This window comes from Setaria italica, chromosome IV, assembly GCF_000263155.2.
Source record: "Setaria italica strain Yugu1 chromosome IV, Setaria_italica_v2.0, whole genome shotgun sequence".
Classification (NCBI taxonomy): Eukaryota; Viridiplantae; Streptophyta; class Magnoliopsida; order Poales; family Poaceae; genus Setaria; species Setaria italica.
In genome coordinates, this window is record NC_028453.1 from 40,209,521 (window position 1) to 40,222,596 (window position 13,076).

The window sequence follows — 13,076 nt, forward strand, 5'->3', positions numbered from 1 at the left end:
GCAAATTGGTTGTCCAAGATCATCCATGCATGCATCATGTGGTGCATGCAACCAAATACACTCTTGTATTTTGTGCTTTCGAGATTCTCCATATGCTGGTATGTAAGTTGAAGGAGCTTATTGCAATCCATTAGAAAGAAAGTATGCCATTTTTGTAAAAAAAAAAATTGCAGCATGTGTGCTATAGACTTTGAAAGATGTTTTGATGATCCATGAATATAATGTACACCACCAGCTAGGTATTCATTTGCAATCTTTCTGTTCCCTAGGCACGTATTAATCCAGCAACCTAACCCAATATATTCATAGATGCATGTACCGCCGAAATGCACCCCAGTTGAAATTGGTGCTACTCCTTCCACCAAAAAGTGCATCAAAGTTTCAACGGAATATGCTTATCATCTACCATCGTCATGCAAAAATTGGCTCCGATAAAGAAACAAAAAGGAGATCAACATCATAAGGAGCCTGTCATAGTTTATCATTTTTACAGGAATCAACTGTGACATTATTTGTGTTTTTGGCGACAACAAGCTTAAAATAACATTTCGAAATCTTCGAGCTAAATTTTCCAGAGAGAATATTGTTACTTTATGGGGGTTCCTTAAACCCTTCACGTCATTCCTATGCTCTATACAGTTTTGTGCAAAACATTTCCACCATATTACACTCACACATAGTATTAGGATGGCCTTGGAAAGCGGAATTTAAGGCACAGTTTTTGCACTAATAATGCAAGGAATCGCTGAGGTCCGCGAGTGCAGCAAGAGAAATCTGGCTGCTTCAAAACTTGCCTTGATCAGACAGCCTAATGTGTACACGGGGAACAAAACCCAGGGTGAATGCTTGAAGGAAGCAACAAGGGATGTGGCAGGAAAAAAAATAAGAGCTGAATAACGCTTGTTGCACAAGATGAGGAATTACTGGTTCTTATGACCTTTCAGGAAAGATCGTACGAATGAATTTCAGGAAGCGCTCCGAGTAGAAATTAGGTTCTACTACTGATATTGATAATGAGTTATATTTGATGGACTTATAAGTATGCTCAATCTTCTTCCTTAAGTTGTACTCCTGCAAGATATCAATTATTCCCAGGTAGAGCACCACATCATACACCTGACCAAACGACTCCCTGTCATCTTCTTTAGTGGTCTGTTCTGCCCTTGCAGGCATGTTAACCCCTAGCTGGATCTGGAGCCTGATAAAGTGAATAGTTTTTGTCAGACTTGCACCCCAATAGTATATAACATACAACAATGTGAACAGGCGCATAATGATAGGATAACTCACCTTGTGGTGCCTGGAAGCAAGAGATCTACTTCTTCAAAACTTGCACTTGATCGAAGACGGGCTCCCCTTATATGAGGACCAATAACAACATCATTTTGATCACTAGCTCGCTGGACCAAAACCAGTCCTTCAGAACAGTTCATAATGTCCTCCTCCAGAGCGCCTACATTGCCTCACAATGTCAATAATAAGTAAATGAAACATGACTAGTGATCATAATACTAGTTACATCTCAAAGCAAGGTTACGCAGATTGGACTGTTTACATCGATAACATGGGTTGTAATGTTGACTGGACTGATATTAGAAGAATTTGAAACTTCAGAGCAAATGAACAAAATGGCGGCAAAAGGTTTCTCAATGTCAAGCACACTAACTTACAAGTTCTGGGAGGAGCCTAGGCGATAAAGGGCCCTTCCTGTATGACCACATTCCTATAACTATAAGATGGAGAAGCTATTGTACATGTCCAAATGTTTTATTGTGTTGCATGGAATCAACAATCAACACTAATTTCCAGGAAAACTCTATATTAGTTACAGTTTGTGCTTTACATAATCATGTTGTTGTGGAAGACTAAAGGCATAGTGAGCTTGTTGTCAACGTGAGACCAGGCTCAGAGAGGGAAGAAATGAAGAGGTGATCGGGCGGTACAACAATAGTTATGGAGACAGATAGTGCAAGACTGTAAGTGTATAGCACAAAGTTACCTTCTTCTGAAAGAACAGCGAGCCTATCTGGTACGATTGTATGATTAAAAGATGCCTGTGTCCGCAGCTTTTGAGGAGCTCGATAATGGACGCCAAGAAGCAAGCTATAATCCATTATTGCATGATTCCTTAGAAATTTGCTATCAGTCTCAATTTGCCTACAGATAAAAAGATGATTACACTTAAGATGCATGCACTCCAATGAATAGAAATAGCATACTCTTGGTAAAATGCAAAGAAATAGTAGCGTTTTTCTTAAAAAAAAAGGTATTAATACATAGATCAAATATGACTGCTCCGAAGCAATCAGAGATTTGGTTTCTTTTCCTTCCAACTAGTAGGATTCTTTCTCAGAATAATTTATAATCGTGAAGCTTCACAATATAATACGCAATAGTGAAGGAACTTACTTTACATCACATGGCATTTTGGGTCAACTAGTGTCAAAATATTTATTACATAGGCATTTCGTAATAGTAACTGATAAAAAATGACAGGACTGACATTGTTCAGCTAACATGTCTGGAATATAATTTTGCAAAAATACTAAACAGTGAAAGTGAAATTTCTAGCTAAAAAGGATATGATGCACCAACTGGTAGAATAATATTCATATAACAGGTACAGAATCATAATTCAATGAAAGAAATCATAAGATAGCCCTTTATGGCATAATTTACTAGGCTACAAGTTGCTTACTTAAGCAGTGTGTCCCGCCAAGAAGGCTCAACATAAAATGAATAGCTTAGATCCAAGTCTTTCAGGGTTGTGTTCTCATCAATTGTAATTTTGTCCGTTGAACGGCCTAAGGATGAACCTTTCAAGTCAAACCTCCGGTGAATTCTAAGTTCCGTGCAAAACATGTTTCCCATCACTACAAAATGGAACTGCAAACACAAACAACAACAGCATGCACTACTTTAGGATAAATGGCTACAATTAAAATCAGATATGTAGAACACTCCAACTGTCTAAAAATTAAATCTATGACACTGTAGACAAGGAATGGTCACAGATATGACCTTGAGCATCACTTTCCATCAGGAATATTAGCAAAACCAAAAGAAAGGAAAACTATTATATTATGAAAACACTTTTCATTAAAATCCCAAAGACTTTGGGTACACCAATGGTCAAAGTTTTTTTAAAAAAAATTAACAGACATTTGTGTGCACAAATTGTAAAACTTCTTCTCTTATGTTTCACGTGAAGTAGGAAGGAAGCATGAACAATAAAGTCAAGCTGTTAATAATGTGATAACCTTTTGACCGCTGGATGGTTTAACCCTGTGGAGACCAAAAAACTTAGTTATGAGTGTGTTCTCATAGGTCCGCACATGGTAATAATACTCTGGAAGCATTCGCAGAAGAACCTGCAAGAGTTTTTTTGTTTTTAGTTGATCCAAGTGTCAACAAGTGAACCGTCCAAAGGTTTTAAAGTATAACTCTATATGACAAGTCAAGCACCAAAGCCAGATAAGCTAAAAGCTCTGGATCATTGAATATATCCAACTCTTTACTGATTGCTAGAATTTGGTAAAAGATGGAACCATTGTCTCCATGCCTGCTCCCATTTCTATTTACCAAAAAACATATGATCTAAACATTATACCAACCCACATATCATAATGTAACAGAATATACTTTCAAAAGGTTCTTAATAGGATATGGTAGTATATTTTTGGATAAGAAAATTTGGTGTGAGGCATTGTTTCCCAGCAAATTTCTAAATCATTAAAATATATGAAACCTGCACTTCAGACTTCCGTAGAGTCTTGATCATAAATCGATCATCCTGTGATAGGAAGAAGACACTTCCACTCTTTCCAGGAGACGATAACTCCCTAAGTGCATCACTTCCACAAATGGAAACCATGTAATCTGCTGCATCGATCTTGAACATCTCCCTCAAGTTTCTACACACAAACAAGTAGGCCTGATCAGATAAGAGCACAGGTAGAGTTACTTATTAGGTGCTGATTAAGGAAAATTCTCATTTTTGTGATCCTAACTAGTAATGGAAGGTTCAGAATTTAATATTGTTTTCGGCAAGAACAAAATTACAGGATAAGACTTAAAAAGAGCATCAAACTCTTCAAGCTATTGCATTTGCAAGACACACTTGACCCTATGTCTAGTTTCCTTTATCCAGGTTGTGAATCTAAGCAACTTCAGCGAAAAGAACATGAAGGCTCTACAGATTACAATATAACTTATGGTGATCATAAATATAGTCTTAGTGAATGAAAATTAAGACACCATGCAACAAACCTGAAAACCATTGGGCAGTAGTCTTTCCATTTAAAATCATCAGCATGATGTGAAGGAGTAAGCCGTGATCCATTTTTAGGGAAGCTCATCCAGAAACTTGCTCTGGGACCGTAATCAGAAGCCCGCACTTCACGCCTCAGAATTGGCGTAATCTTTCCAACTGTATACCTGAGTACAATCACATTAAAGCCTTCAGCGGTCACCATTCGGTTGGATATTTTCTACAAGACAATGTCCTGTTAAAAATAAATAAATAATACTAATAATGATATGGTTACTTTACTGAGATAGAGAAGGTAGTAGATGGGATCTCGCCCTCACGCTGGAGGCTCTGAGATTAATCCTCTCCTTCCTTGATTACAATGGATGGTGCGGCTGTGCTTATATAGCCAGCCATCTAACAGACTCAATCTAATCTAAACAACCGTATCTCTAACCAAATCCATCTAACTTATCTCCTTCCTAACAAACCAACTACTCCTATTCGTGGCACTGTTCACGAGCTACAGTGCTCGTGGGCCTAAGCCTGCGGCCGACCCACTTGCCATAACAAATAATAATAATAATAATTAGAGCAACTGTCACACTTTCTATACCGTTGAGAAAAAGGAACTCCAAAATATCAATAATAGTGATTTTTCTAAGACTTGAAGCTTGCATTAATGTTTAATTTGCACTTACTATAATCAACTATATGCTTAACCATCATTCCTGCTCCCTGTTGTGAATTCTGTCTAAAAAATCCTATTATGAAGATCTTTACACTTCCAGAACAATGAAGAATCTACTTCTCTTTCACTATATTCAGTCACGCAACATGAACAAGATAATTGACCCTATTTTTATTATGTATCACTTGCTTTATTAAAGCGCATAACCAAAATATCTGAAGTCGTAACTACCGATCAGCTATCAAGTTGGTATTCCATATGTAAGCCTCCAACTCCGTCACTGCTAATCTTAAGTAAAAAGTACGGGTTGAAGGACCATCGGATGGAAAGACTTAGTTCCCCAGCAGTAAGTAATTACCTAACCTGTCAATTATGCTTTACAATTACTTTTCAATGACAGATAATAACTTGTGCAAGGTAGAGGCATCCATAACATTTTGTTCAGGCTGCAAAGACAAAAATTCATTACTGTTTTGGTAAATAAAGATAGACACCGCCAGTACATGCACAGTAGGTATCTGTATCTTATGCTATGACATGCCAAAACCCTGCCTATGGGTTAATCATATTCGAACATTCAACAAAATACAATGGAGAACAACAATAAGGAGTGGAAAAAAGTAAAGACATCCTAATCTCAGTTCATGGTGTCTCGTTTTATGCATTACCTGATTCCAAGCTGAAGACTGAGCATTAGATCATAGCTCCTATGTCCTTTAATTATTGTCTGCCCAGGCTTCTTGATATCCTTCACTATTTTCTTCTGGCAATGTGATGATCTTTTGAATGAATGCGAGAAGCTTGTATCCACCAAAACCTCACTGATAAGAACACCTTGCATATATTCCCTCTCCAGTATAGGGAGGTTGGAATCAGTCTTGTTTTCACAGCTTTGGGCTGCAGAACTTTCATTTGTTTCACGACCAATGAATTTTTCAATAGCCACTCCAAGACTCCACCGTCTTTCCAGAGATACATTTTTTGAGCGAGTTTCCTCAAAAGCCAAGCTTCTAATCGATGAAACACCTGCAGAGTCCTGATTTCCTCTAGCCATCACATCTGCCATGTCAAACGAGGAGGAGTGAAGGGTACGTGAACCATGAATCTGACTTTCAACACCAGGCAGCACACCTCTCTTTCTTAAAGCATCTATGCTTAGCTCATCGGGAAGCAGAATTTCACGACATCTCGGATAGAATGTGCCTTTTCCATCCTTCACCCCCCTTGTCCAGGTTCCTACATAGTAGCCACAGTCCTTCCATGTATAGACTCCATGCCCATGCATCACACCATCTAACCAGTTGCCTTCAAATGAATCTCCATGCTTCCATGTGAAAATTCCTTTGCCTGACATGACTCCATTTTTCATGATGCCGACATAAGTGTTCCCATTTGCCCAGGTATACATGCCATGGCCTTGTACTTGTCCCTGCGTCCATGAACCTTCAAATCTGTCTCCGTTGGGATATGTCTGTAAACCAAGGCCGTGCTTAAGATTCAACTTCCAGCCTCCCTTGTAAGTCGAGTTGTTTAGCCCGATATATGTTCCTTCACCGTAGATGTAGCCACCAGAGTAGTCACCCTCATAGGTGGCCCCTGTCGGCCATAGCATCTTTCCATGCCCATGCCTGAGGCCTCCCCTCCACTCACCCTCATAAACACAACCATCAGACCAGATATAACTACCTGAGCCATCTGGCGTGGTGCCCAATAATGTACCACGATAAATATCCCCATTGGGTAGTATAAGCTCCCCAACTCTGGAGCCAGGATTTACTTTAGAAGCATCTGAATGTTGGCAGTTGGGCAGAGCAAGCAATAATCCCTTGTGAAGATTTGAGGAAGCCTCCGTTGTCTGAGAGCTCGTCATGCGTACGGCTCAGCAGGAGCAAGAAATATACGGGAACAGGCTGCACTGCACAAGATGGAGGAGATAGATGGGTTACTCTTGCAAGTGGTGGAACAAAACAAAGTGCTTTCTGCGTATTAATGAACCTTGATGATAGCGTCAAAAGCCGAGAGCATAGTAACGACTGATCTGATCCGATCCGATCCCCCAGAGAAATGAACAAGATGATGCAGAAGGGCGGCCTCACCACAGGCGCCGGCTGCCGCGCCGCCATCTATGACTATGAGTAGCCGCCTTGGTGGTTTCTTTCTTCCGTGCCAGGCCTTGCATTGGAGCATTGGAGGGGGCGCGGGTGAGGCGGCCGGCGAGTCGTCGGCGGCGGAAGGGGAGGTGTTGAGGTTTGGGCTCTGACCTTTTTTCTTTCCGCTGGGCTTGGGCTTGGGCTTACGAGGAAGCGGCATTTCTATCTAATCTAATTCTACACACGAGTATCTAAAACAAAATGTATATATTGGATTAAAAGAAAACAACAACATGTATTTGAATTGGAGAGTTGGTATTTTGTAAGAGAAAAAAAATACCTCCTGCGATAATGGACGATATGACGATGATGATTGATCCAAGAAAAGGAGCCGAGGATGATAGATTGGATCGTCGGAGCACGAGCGAGCTAGCACACCACATATATAGCGCAGCCGTAGCATTTTTTTAATTAAATAATATAGATCACACGCCTTTATATATATATTTTAAAATAATACATGTATGTATGTATACCACTAGCCAATATATAGAGCGAGAACAAAATTAAAGGTTGTGTGTAGTTGAAAATATAATCAGATTCTTTTATTGGCTAAAATATTTTAGCTTCAAAGATCACATACTTGTAGCTTTGAGAATGCCTTTTTATTTCCATCAAATACTAAATCCATCCATCCATTTGTCAAATATAATAAAGCCACGTGAATAAAGGACGTGATACAACTAAAGTTGCACTCGACAGTAAAGATCTATCGAATATCAACCACCTACCGCATAGCTACAAAGGTAGTATACAGCTAGTGGGGGAATATATGCGTATCAATACCTTCCTAAAGTCATCAGCCCTTTTAGACATGAACGGTAAAAAAAGATAAAAATACCCTTTCACTAGAATTTTACCAATTTTTTTCCTACACCCGCTAAGAATAGAATGGACTTTTACCAATAAATAAACTAAAAATTAGCTTTGTCCATCCAAACATGCCCACAATACATGCATCATCGAAAACCAAATCAAACTTTGTTATGTGTGCAAAGCACCAAATATATAAATATACTTGCAGAATTAGATGCCATGTCGGGTTGGGAAAATTGAGACATGCAATGCATGTGCTCCCTGTCAACAGGAGATGTACCTGGCCTCTCAATCTTGCCCCGTAGGAAATTAATATAATGGTGTTTTGGTATCATACATTACCCATTGGTACGTATTTCCATTAATTAATTATTGTTATCTAAACCAATACGTACGTACGTTGATCACTGTATGCCTGTTCGGCTAGACTTGGCTGAAAAGCTGAAACGGCTGATTTGTTGTGAGAGAAAAACACTGTTTGGTGGCTAATAAGCTGAAGCGAACAGGTTGTTTATGTTCCAAAAAAAAGAATAGGTGCTTTATCTTTGTAACAAAGCTGCTATGATATAGTATATAGTGTCAAAGCACGCATACATGCATCATCCTGCTAGTGCTAGGCAGAGGAGCTTTAATTTGTTCATTGCTTAGGTTCGAAGGTATCGGTTCGCAGGAATATATGCTGTCGGTTAATTATTTTAGCTTTTCTTTTTCTCGAGTTTGAAATATGCAGACTTGACATATTATAAATAAATAAATAAATAAATAAATAACAGAGTTAGTTACAACTAAGTAGTACTAGTAATTGGTTTGATTGTGCCGGAGCCTCGGCAGGTTGTGCAGGAGCGGGTGGAGGAGCATCTGTTGCAGTAGGTCCACTTGGTGGGCAGCCTGCAGCCAATTAATTGGAATTATTATTTGCATAGGGGAGAGGAGATTATAGCAAATCAAAATCACCAACCCTGCTGTGTATCTTGTGGCCATGTTCTTGGCGGCCTTGCGTGCCTTGGTGGCCGCCTCCTCGGGCAGCTGCTTGAAGACGAAGCCCTCCCCTTTGCAGAGTCCGCACAGCCCCGTCCCGCCGCAGTCCGGGCACTCCGACTGCTCTGCAACCACCACCTCCTCCTCCTCCTCCTCCTGCTGCTGCTGCTGCTGCTCTCGCCGGGGAGAAGAGCGAAGCAGGATTGTGGCCGCGACCCCGACTGTCCCGGCGACGGCAAGTAGCGCCGCAGCAGCTTGGGGGTCTGGGAGAGCACAAGGCGGCGGATGCCCTCGCCGCCGCTTCTCTGCATGATGACCATGGCCGAGGACACGAATAGCAGCGGGGGGGCCGAGGCCGCGACAGCAGGTGGAGGAAGAGGGCCGGTGGGTCGTCGGCGAGCAACAAGCAGCAGGGGAGGACGAGGAGGCCATCATGGCTGCCGCTGTTTGCCTTGGAGCAGAGCGGATACTAAGAATCAGAGTGGCAAATGGATAAGGTGGTCGGATTACACAACAAGAAGAAAGAAATGCTTTATGGGCCGCAAAGCACGTGGACATGGATGCAGAATAGCACGCACAATCTAGGCCGGCCCGGCCTACTTGCTACATATGGTACTGGAGCAGCAATGGGCTTTGCATATGTGGGTTGCAGGATCCGGGTTTTGAGGACGATGAATATTGCTCCTACTATCCAGTCAGTCTATGAATTTATGGCTGGGAACGATGCGATGGCATGGGATGGGTTGGATACGAGGCAGGCATAGTAGATTAGTTAAATTGCTGGAACTAACACAAAACATGGCCTGCCTGAAACGTGGATCGTCCACCATGTGCTTCTCCTGATGACTGATGATCCTTAATTAATGATTGCATTAGCTTGCGGCGAGCTCGGCCTCGGCGTCCTTGATGAGCGCGTCCAGGTCCAACAAGTCGTCGGCGTTCAGCATGGCCAGGAACTCGTCCTCCACCTTGCGGATGTCCTCCTCCTCGCCCTCGTCGTCGGTGGTCAGCATGTTGTCGGACGGCGGGCGCTGCCTGGAGATGGAGATGGTGCCCTTCTCGATGGTGATGAAGCCGGATGATGATGATGACTCATCGTCGTGATGATGACCTACACCTACTCCTCCTCCTGCTGCAGGTGGTGGTGGTCCGCCGGTGGGCAGGGGCACCCGCAGGCAGCTCAGCAGCAGGTCCGCCGCCATGCAGTTGCAGCCAGAGACAGAGTGGCGGCGGCGGCGCTGAGCGACCAGCCTGTGGTGCAGAGTCAGAGAGAGCACGGCGCCGCCGCCGATCACGAAGCTGAGGACCCGGGGGGAGGGCCGCCGCAGATGCTCCGCCAGGTTGACGTCGACCGCAGCTGCGCTTCCGTGTTGACGACGGCCGTCGTCGTCGACCGTGACCGCGACGCCGACGATGCTGCTGACGGGTGGTGCGCAATCCAGGAGGAGCACCTGGTCGTGGAAGGCGGCCACGCCCCCCTCCCCGCACACAGCTGCTGCTGCTGCTACTGCACGAGTAGCAGGTTGTTGGAACAGGCGCAGCAGGACCTGGCGGCCCTCCGCGGCGGCGGGCAGGCCGGCGACGTGCTGCGCTTGCAGGCACACCACCACCACCGCCGCCGCCTTGTGTCTCCCCGGCTGCTGCGTCGTCATGCGTCAATGGACTCTTGGTTCCGGGCGATGCCACGACTGACTGACTACTAATCGACAGAGGTGGATGGCTATATGCAAATAGCTAGTAGATGCAGCGCATCCGGTCATGCATCGCCGGCCATGGATTTGGGCGGCACCAAAGATCCCGAGGAGCACGTGCGCGCGCGACGGGATTCATGGGCTCAATGATTTCTGGGCCGGGCCGCAGCCTGCCTGCCTGCTCTCTTGTGGGCTCTCACGGGAAGTAGTCAACGCACGCATTTGGCCAATCATTTATTTCGTTTGCGTGCTCTCGTTTATTTTGGAAGAAAGGAAAAAAAAGACGAAAAATCCAGGCAAGGCAAAGCAGCCGGGGAGGGAAGGGGATCCAAATCCAGATCCGCCGCCGCCGCCGAGAGCCGAGATGATGATGATGGGTCGCCGGAGCGGAGAAGGCGGCCGTAGCAGACAGGGCCTGGGCTGGGCTGCGTGTTGCCTGGGATTCCTGCTCAAGCTGCTCGCCTTCCTCCAGGCCTTCGCCGCCGTCTCCGCCATCCTCTACGCCGCCTGGATCCTCTCCCGCTGGGCGCGTCACCACCACCTCCACCTCCAGGACCTCCTCCCCGGCCTCTGGTTTCCATCGCTCGTCATGGCGGCGGGACTCTTCTACTGCATCCTGCTCCTCGCGGGCTACCTGGCGGCCGAGATCAACACCGGATGCTGCCTCTGCTTCGTACTCCTCTCTTCTCTTCTCGTCTCGTCTCTTAGATGCTCAGAGGGCGGTGGCTGACTCTTCCTCCTCGCAGTACACCATCCCGGCCATGGCTATGATGCTGCTCGAAGCTGCCCTCGCCGCTCATCTCACCATCAACGAGCACTGGATCCAGGTTTAGTTAACTACCACGCACGGATTCTCATTTCTACCTACTTGCTTGCTCACCACACTACATCTCCGTGTTCCGTGTATCATCAGCGCTCTAACAAAAATACTTGTCGCTCAGGACCTGCCCGATGACCGCACCGGCGAACTCCACAACTTGCTCTCCTTCATCCACAATAACCTCGACCTATGCAAATGGGTTGCTCTTGCCATCTTCGCCACGCAGGTTTTTCCTAATGCCATACTCGGAGTGCCCTTGTTTGATTATTACTCCTAATCCAGTCTATATATCACCATTATCTACCATGTGCCATGTACAGGCACTCTCACTGTTCTTGGCCATGATTTTACGAGCCATGCTGTCTGCCCGGACCATGGACTACGACAGTGATGAAGACTTTGTGGTCATAAGGAGGCCGCTCCTCGTTGCCCAAGCTCCTCCGCCTTATCTTCCCACCACAGTTGATACCAGAGGTTTCCGTCCAGACCTCTGGAGCTCAAGAATGAGACAGAAGGTGACAACTGTCACTCATTTCAACACTCGTGCAATTTTATATCTATAGTACATACATTAGACAGGAATGAGCTAACACCAAGACGCAACGAACTGAACTGAACATTGGCTTTTCGTCTCTGTAAACAATCACACAATCTTAAGATATCAGGAAAGTGGCCAACTCATTTATATCAAGTCATACATGTAAGGCAGCTAATCTACGAACCACATCATAATCTCACATGACGTTTTGATCCTCACATGCTGGATTAGTTATAGTTGTGGGCCTTAATTGTACTGTTACGGACAACACTGTTGATTTTCTATTGAGTTCACAGAGTTCTTTAACTGACAAGGTGTCTGATGAGGAGTTTAGGAATGATTCTTGTATTCTGCCAGTTATCTTTCTCAAGCAAAACAAGTAGCTACCTCCACTCATGCATCTATGATAGCTCACACCCAATTCATCCGCCTTGTGCTTCTTTATTTCTTCAATCCTTCTACAAAATTTCCCTTTATCCACTCTCATTATTGACTAGATGACTACCATACGAGTCATTAGTATCATGGGATATAGAATGCAACTAGATCCGGAAGTCATGCTTGTCTTTACAGTCAAATTCTCATGTGTGTCTACAGTGGCATCATTTCATTGGTCCTTCCAATTCCATGTGCGTTTTTTTCCAAAGGCTGCAGAAAATGATTGCTCGGCATTCCTCAGCTGAAAATGGTAATCTTTAACCGGTTCTGATGGATTAACTCACACCTTTTTCCTGCCCTCCAGTATGGATTGAACACAAGTGACTACACCTACAACACAGTGGATGCAAATGCAGCACCGCCTCAGTGAGCAGAGCAGTCACGTGACAGATGAAGAAGCATGTGTCCGTTCCAAGCACCTGGTATGTACAGGCATCGTATCTTGTAACCTTTCCTGTCTGCTTGTAACCTTTTCGAATATTGGTTGATCTTCCATCGCATTGTACCGTGTCACCTTGTTGTCGATGATATGCGTGTACTGGTGGTTATGTGGCCGCCGTGTATCTGTATAGTTCTAGTCCTGCACAGCTGCTTTTGGGGGTGTTGCCATTGCTTGTACAGCATGCATTATGTGGCCGCCGTGTATCTGGATTGCAAAATCATGAAAGATGTTATCACAAGATGAAGTGAATCTGTTGTGCTCGA

At 44.2% G+C, this 13,076-nt stretch overlaps 2 protein-coding genes across 7 annotated transcripts; one reads left to right on the top strand and one right to left on the bottom strand.

The window, feature by feature from the left end:
* Positions 1 to 449: 449 nt before the first annotated feature.
* On the bottom strand, positions 450 to 10,551 carry LOC101769347 (phosphatidylinositol 4-phosphate 5-kinase 9). Of its 6 annotated transcripts, XM_022826015.1 has the most exons (11): positions 8,865 to 10,551; positions 7,371 to 8,794; positions 6,936 to 7,281; positions 5,609 to 6,855; positions 4,270 to 4,437; positions 3,749 to 3,914; positions 3,261 to 3,371; positions 2,699 to 2,886; positions 2,000 to 2,157; positions 1,291 to 1,453; positions 450 to 1,198 (listed from the first exon to the last, which is right to left on the bottom strand). In XM_022826015.1, the coding sequence occupies exons 4-11, from the start codon at positions 6,808 to 6,810 to the stop codon at positions 931 to 933; spliced, it is 2,424 nt and encodes an 807-aa protein (XP_022681750.1). In that variant the 5' UTR covers positions 6,811 to 6,855; positions 6,936 to 7,281; positions 7,371 to 8,794; positions 8,865 to 10,551; the 3' UTR covers positions 450 to 930. The 6 variants fall into 6 exon arrangements, with proteins under 6 accessions (XP_022681750.1, XP_012701007.1, XP_012701005.1 ...); XM_012845553.2 differs by lacking the exon at positions 6,936 to 7,281 and having other exon boundaries at positions 5,609 to 6,850; XM_012845551.2 differs by lacking the exon at positions 6,936 to 7,281.
* Positions 10,552 to 10,831: 280 nt separating this feature from the next.
* On the top strand, positions 10,832 to 13,076 carry LOC101770157 (tetraspanin-18). The gene is made up of 5 exons (XM_004966521.4): positions 10,832 to 11,248; positions 11,322 to 11,402; positions 11,517 to 11,621; positions 11,716 to 11,910; positions 12,676 to 13,076. The coding sequence occupies exons 1-5, from the start codon at positions 10,940 to 10,942 to the stop codon at positions 12,739 to 12,741; spliced, it is 756 nt and encodes a 251-aa protein (XP_004966578.1). The 5' UTR covers positions 10,832 to 10,939; the 3' UTR covers positions 12,742 to 13,076.

What these genes read in the sequence shown, in the direction of transcription:
- LOC101769347 (XM_012845553.2), bottom strand. Translation starts at nt 6,810, where the DNA reads ATGACGAGCTCTCAGACAACGGAGGCTTCCTCAAATCTTCACAAGGGA. An exon ending in AGTCTTCAGCTTGGAATCAG is followed by an intron (nt 4,438 to 5,608) that starts GTAATGCATAAA and finishes GATTGTACTCAG; the next exon opens with GTATACAGTTGGAAAGATTA. An exon ending in TACTGCCCAATGGTTTTCAG is followed by an intron (nt 3,915 to 4,269) that starts GTTTGTTGCATG and finishes GTTTGTGTGTAG; the next exon opens with AAACTTGAGGGAGATGTTCA.
- LOC101770157 (XM_004966521.4), top strand. Translation starts at nt 10,940, where the DNA reads ATGATGATGATGGGTCGCCGGAGCGGAGAAGGCGGCCGTAGCAGACAG. An exon ending in TCAACGAGCACTGGATCCAG is followed by an intron (nt 11,403 to 11,516) that starts GTTTAGTTAACT and finishes CTTGTCGCTCAG; the next exon opens with GACCTGCCCGATGACCGCAC. An exon ending in TTGCCATCTTCGCCACGCAG is followed by an intron (nt 11,622 to 11,715) that starts GTTTTTCCTAAT and finishes TGCCATGTACAG; the next exon opens with GCACTCTCACTGTTCTTGGC.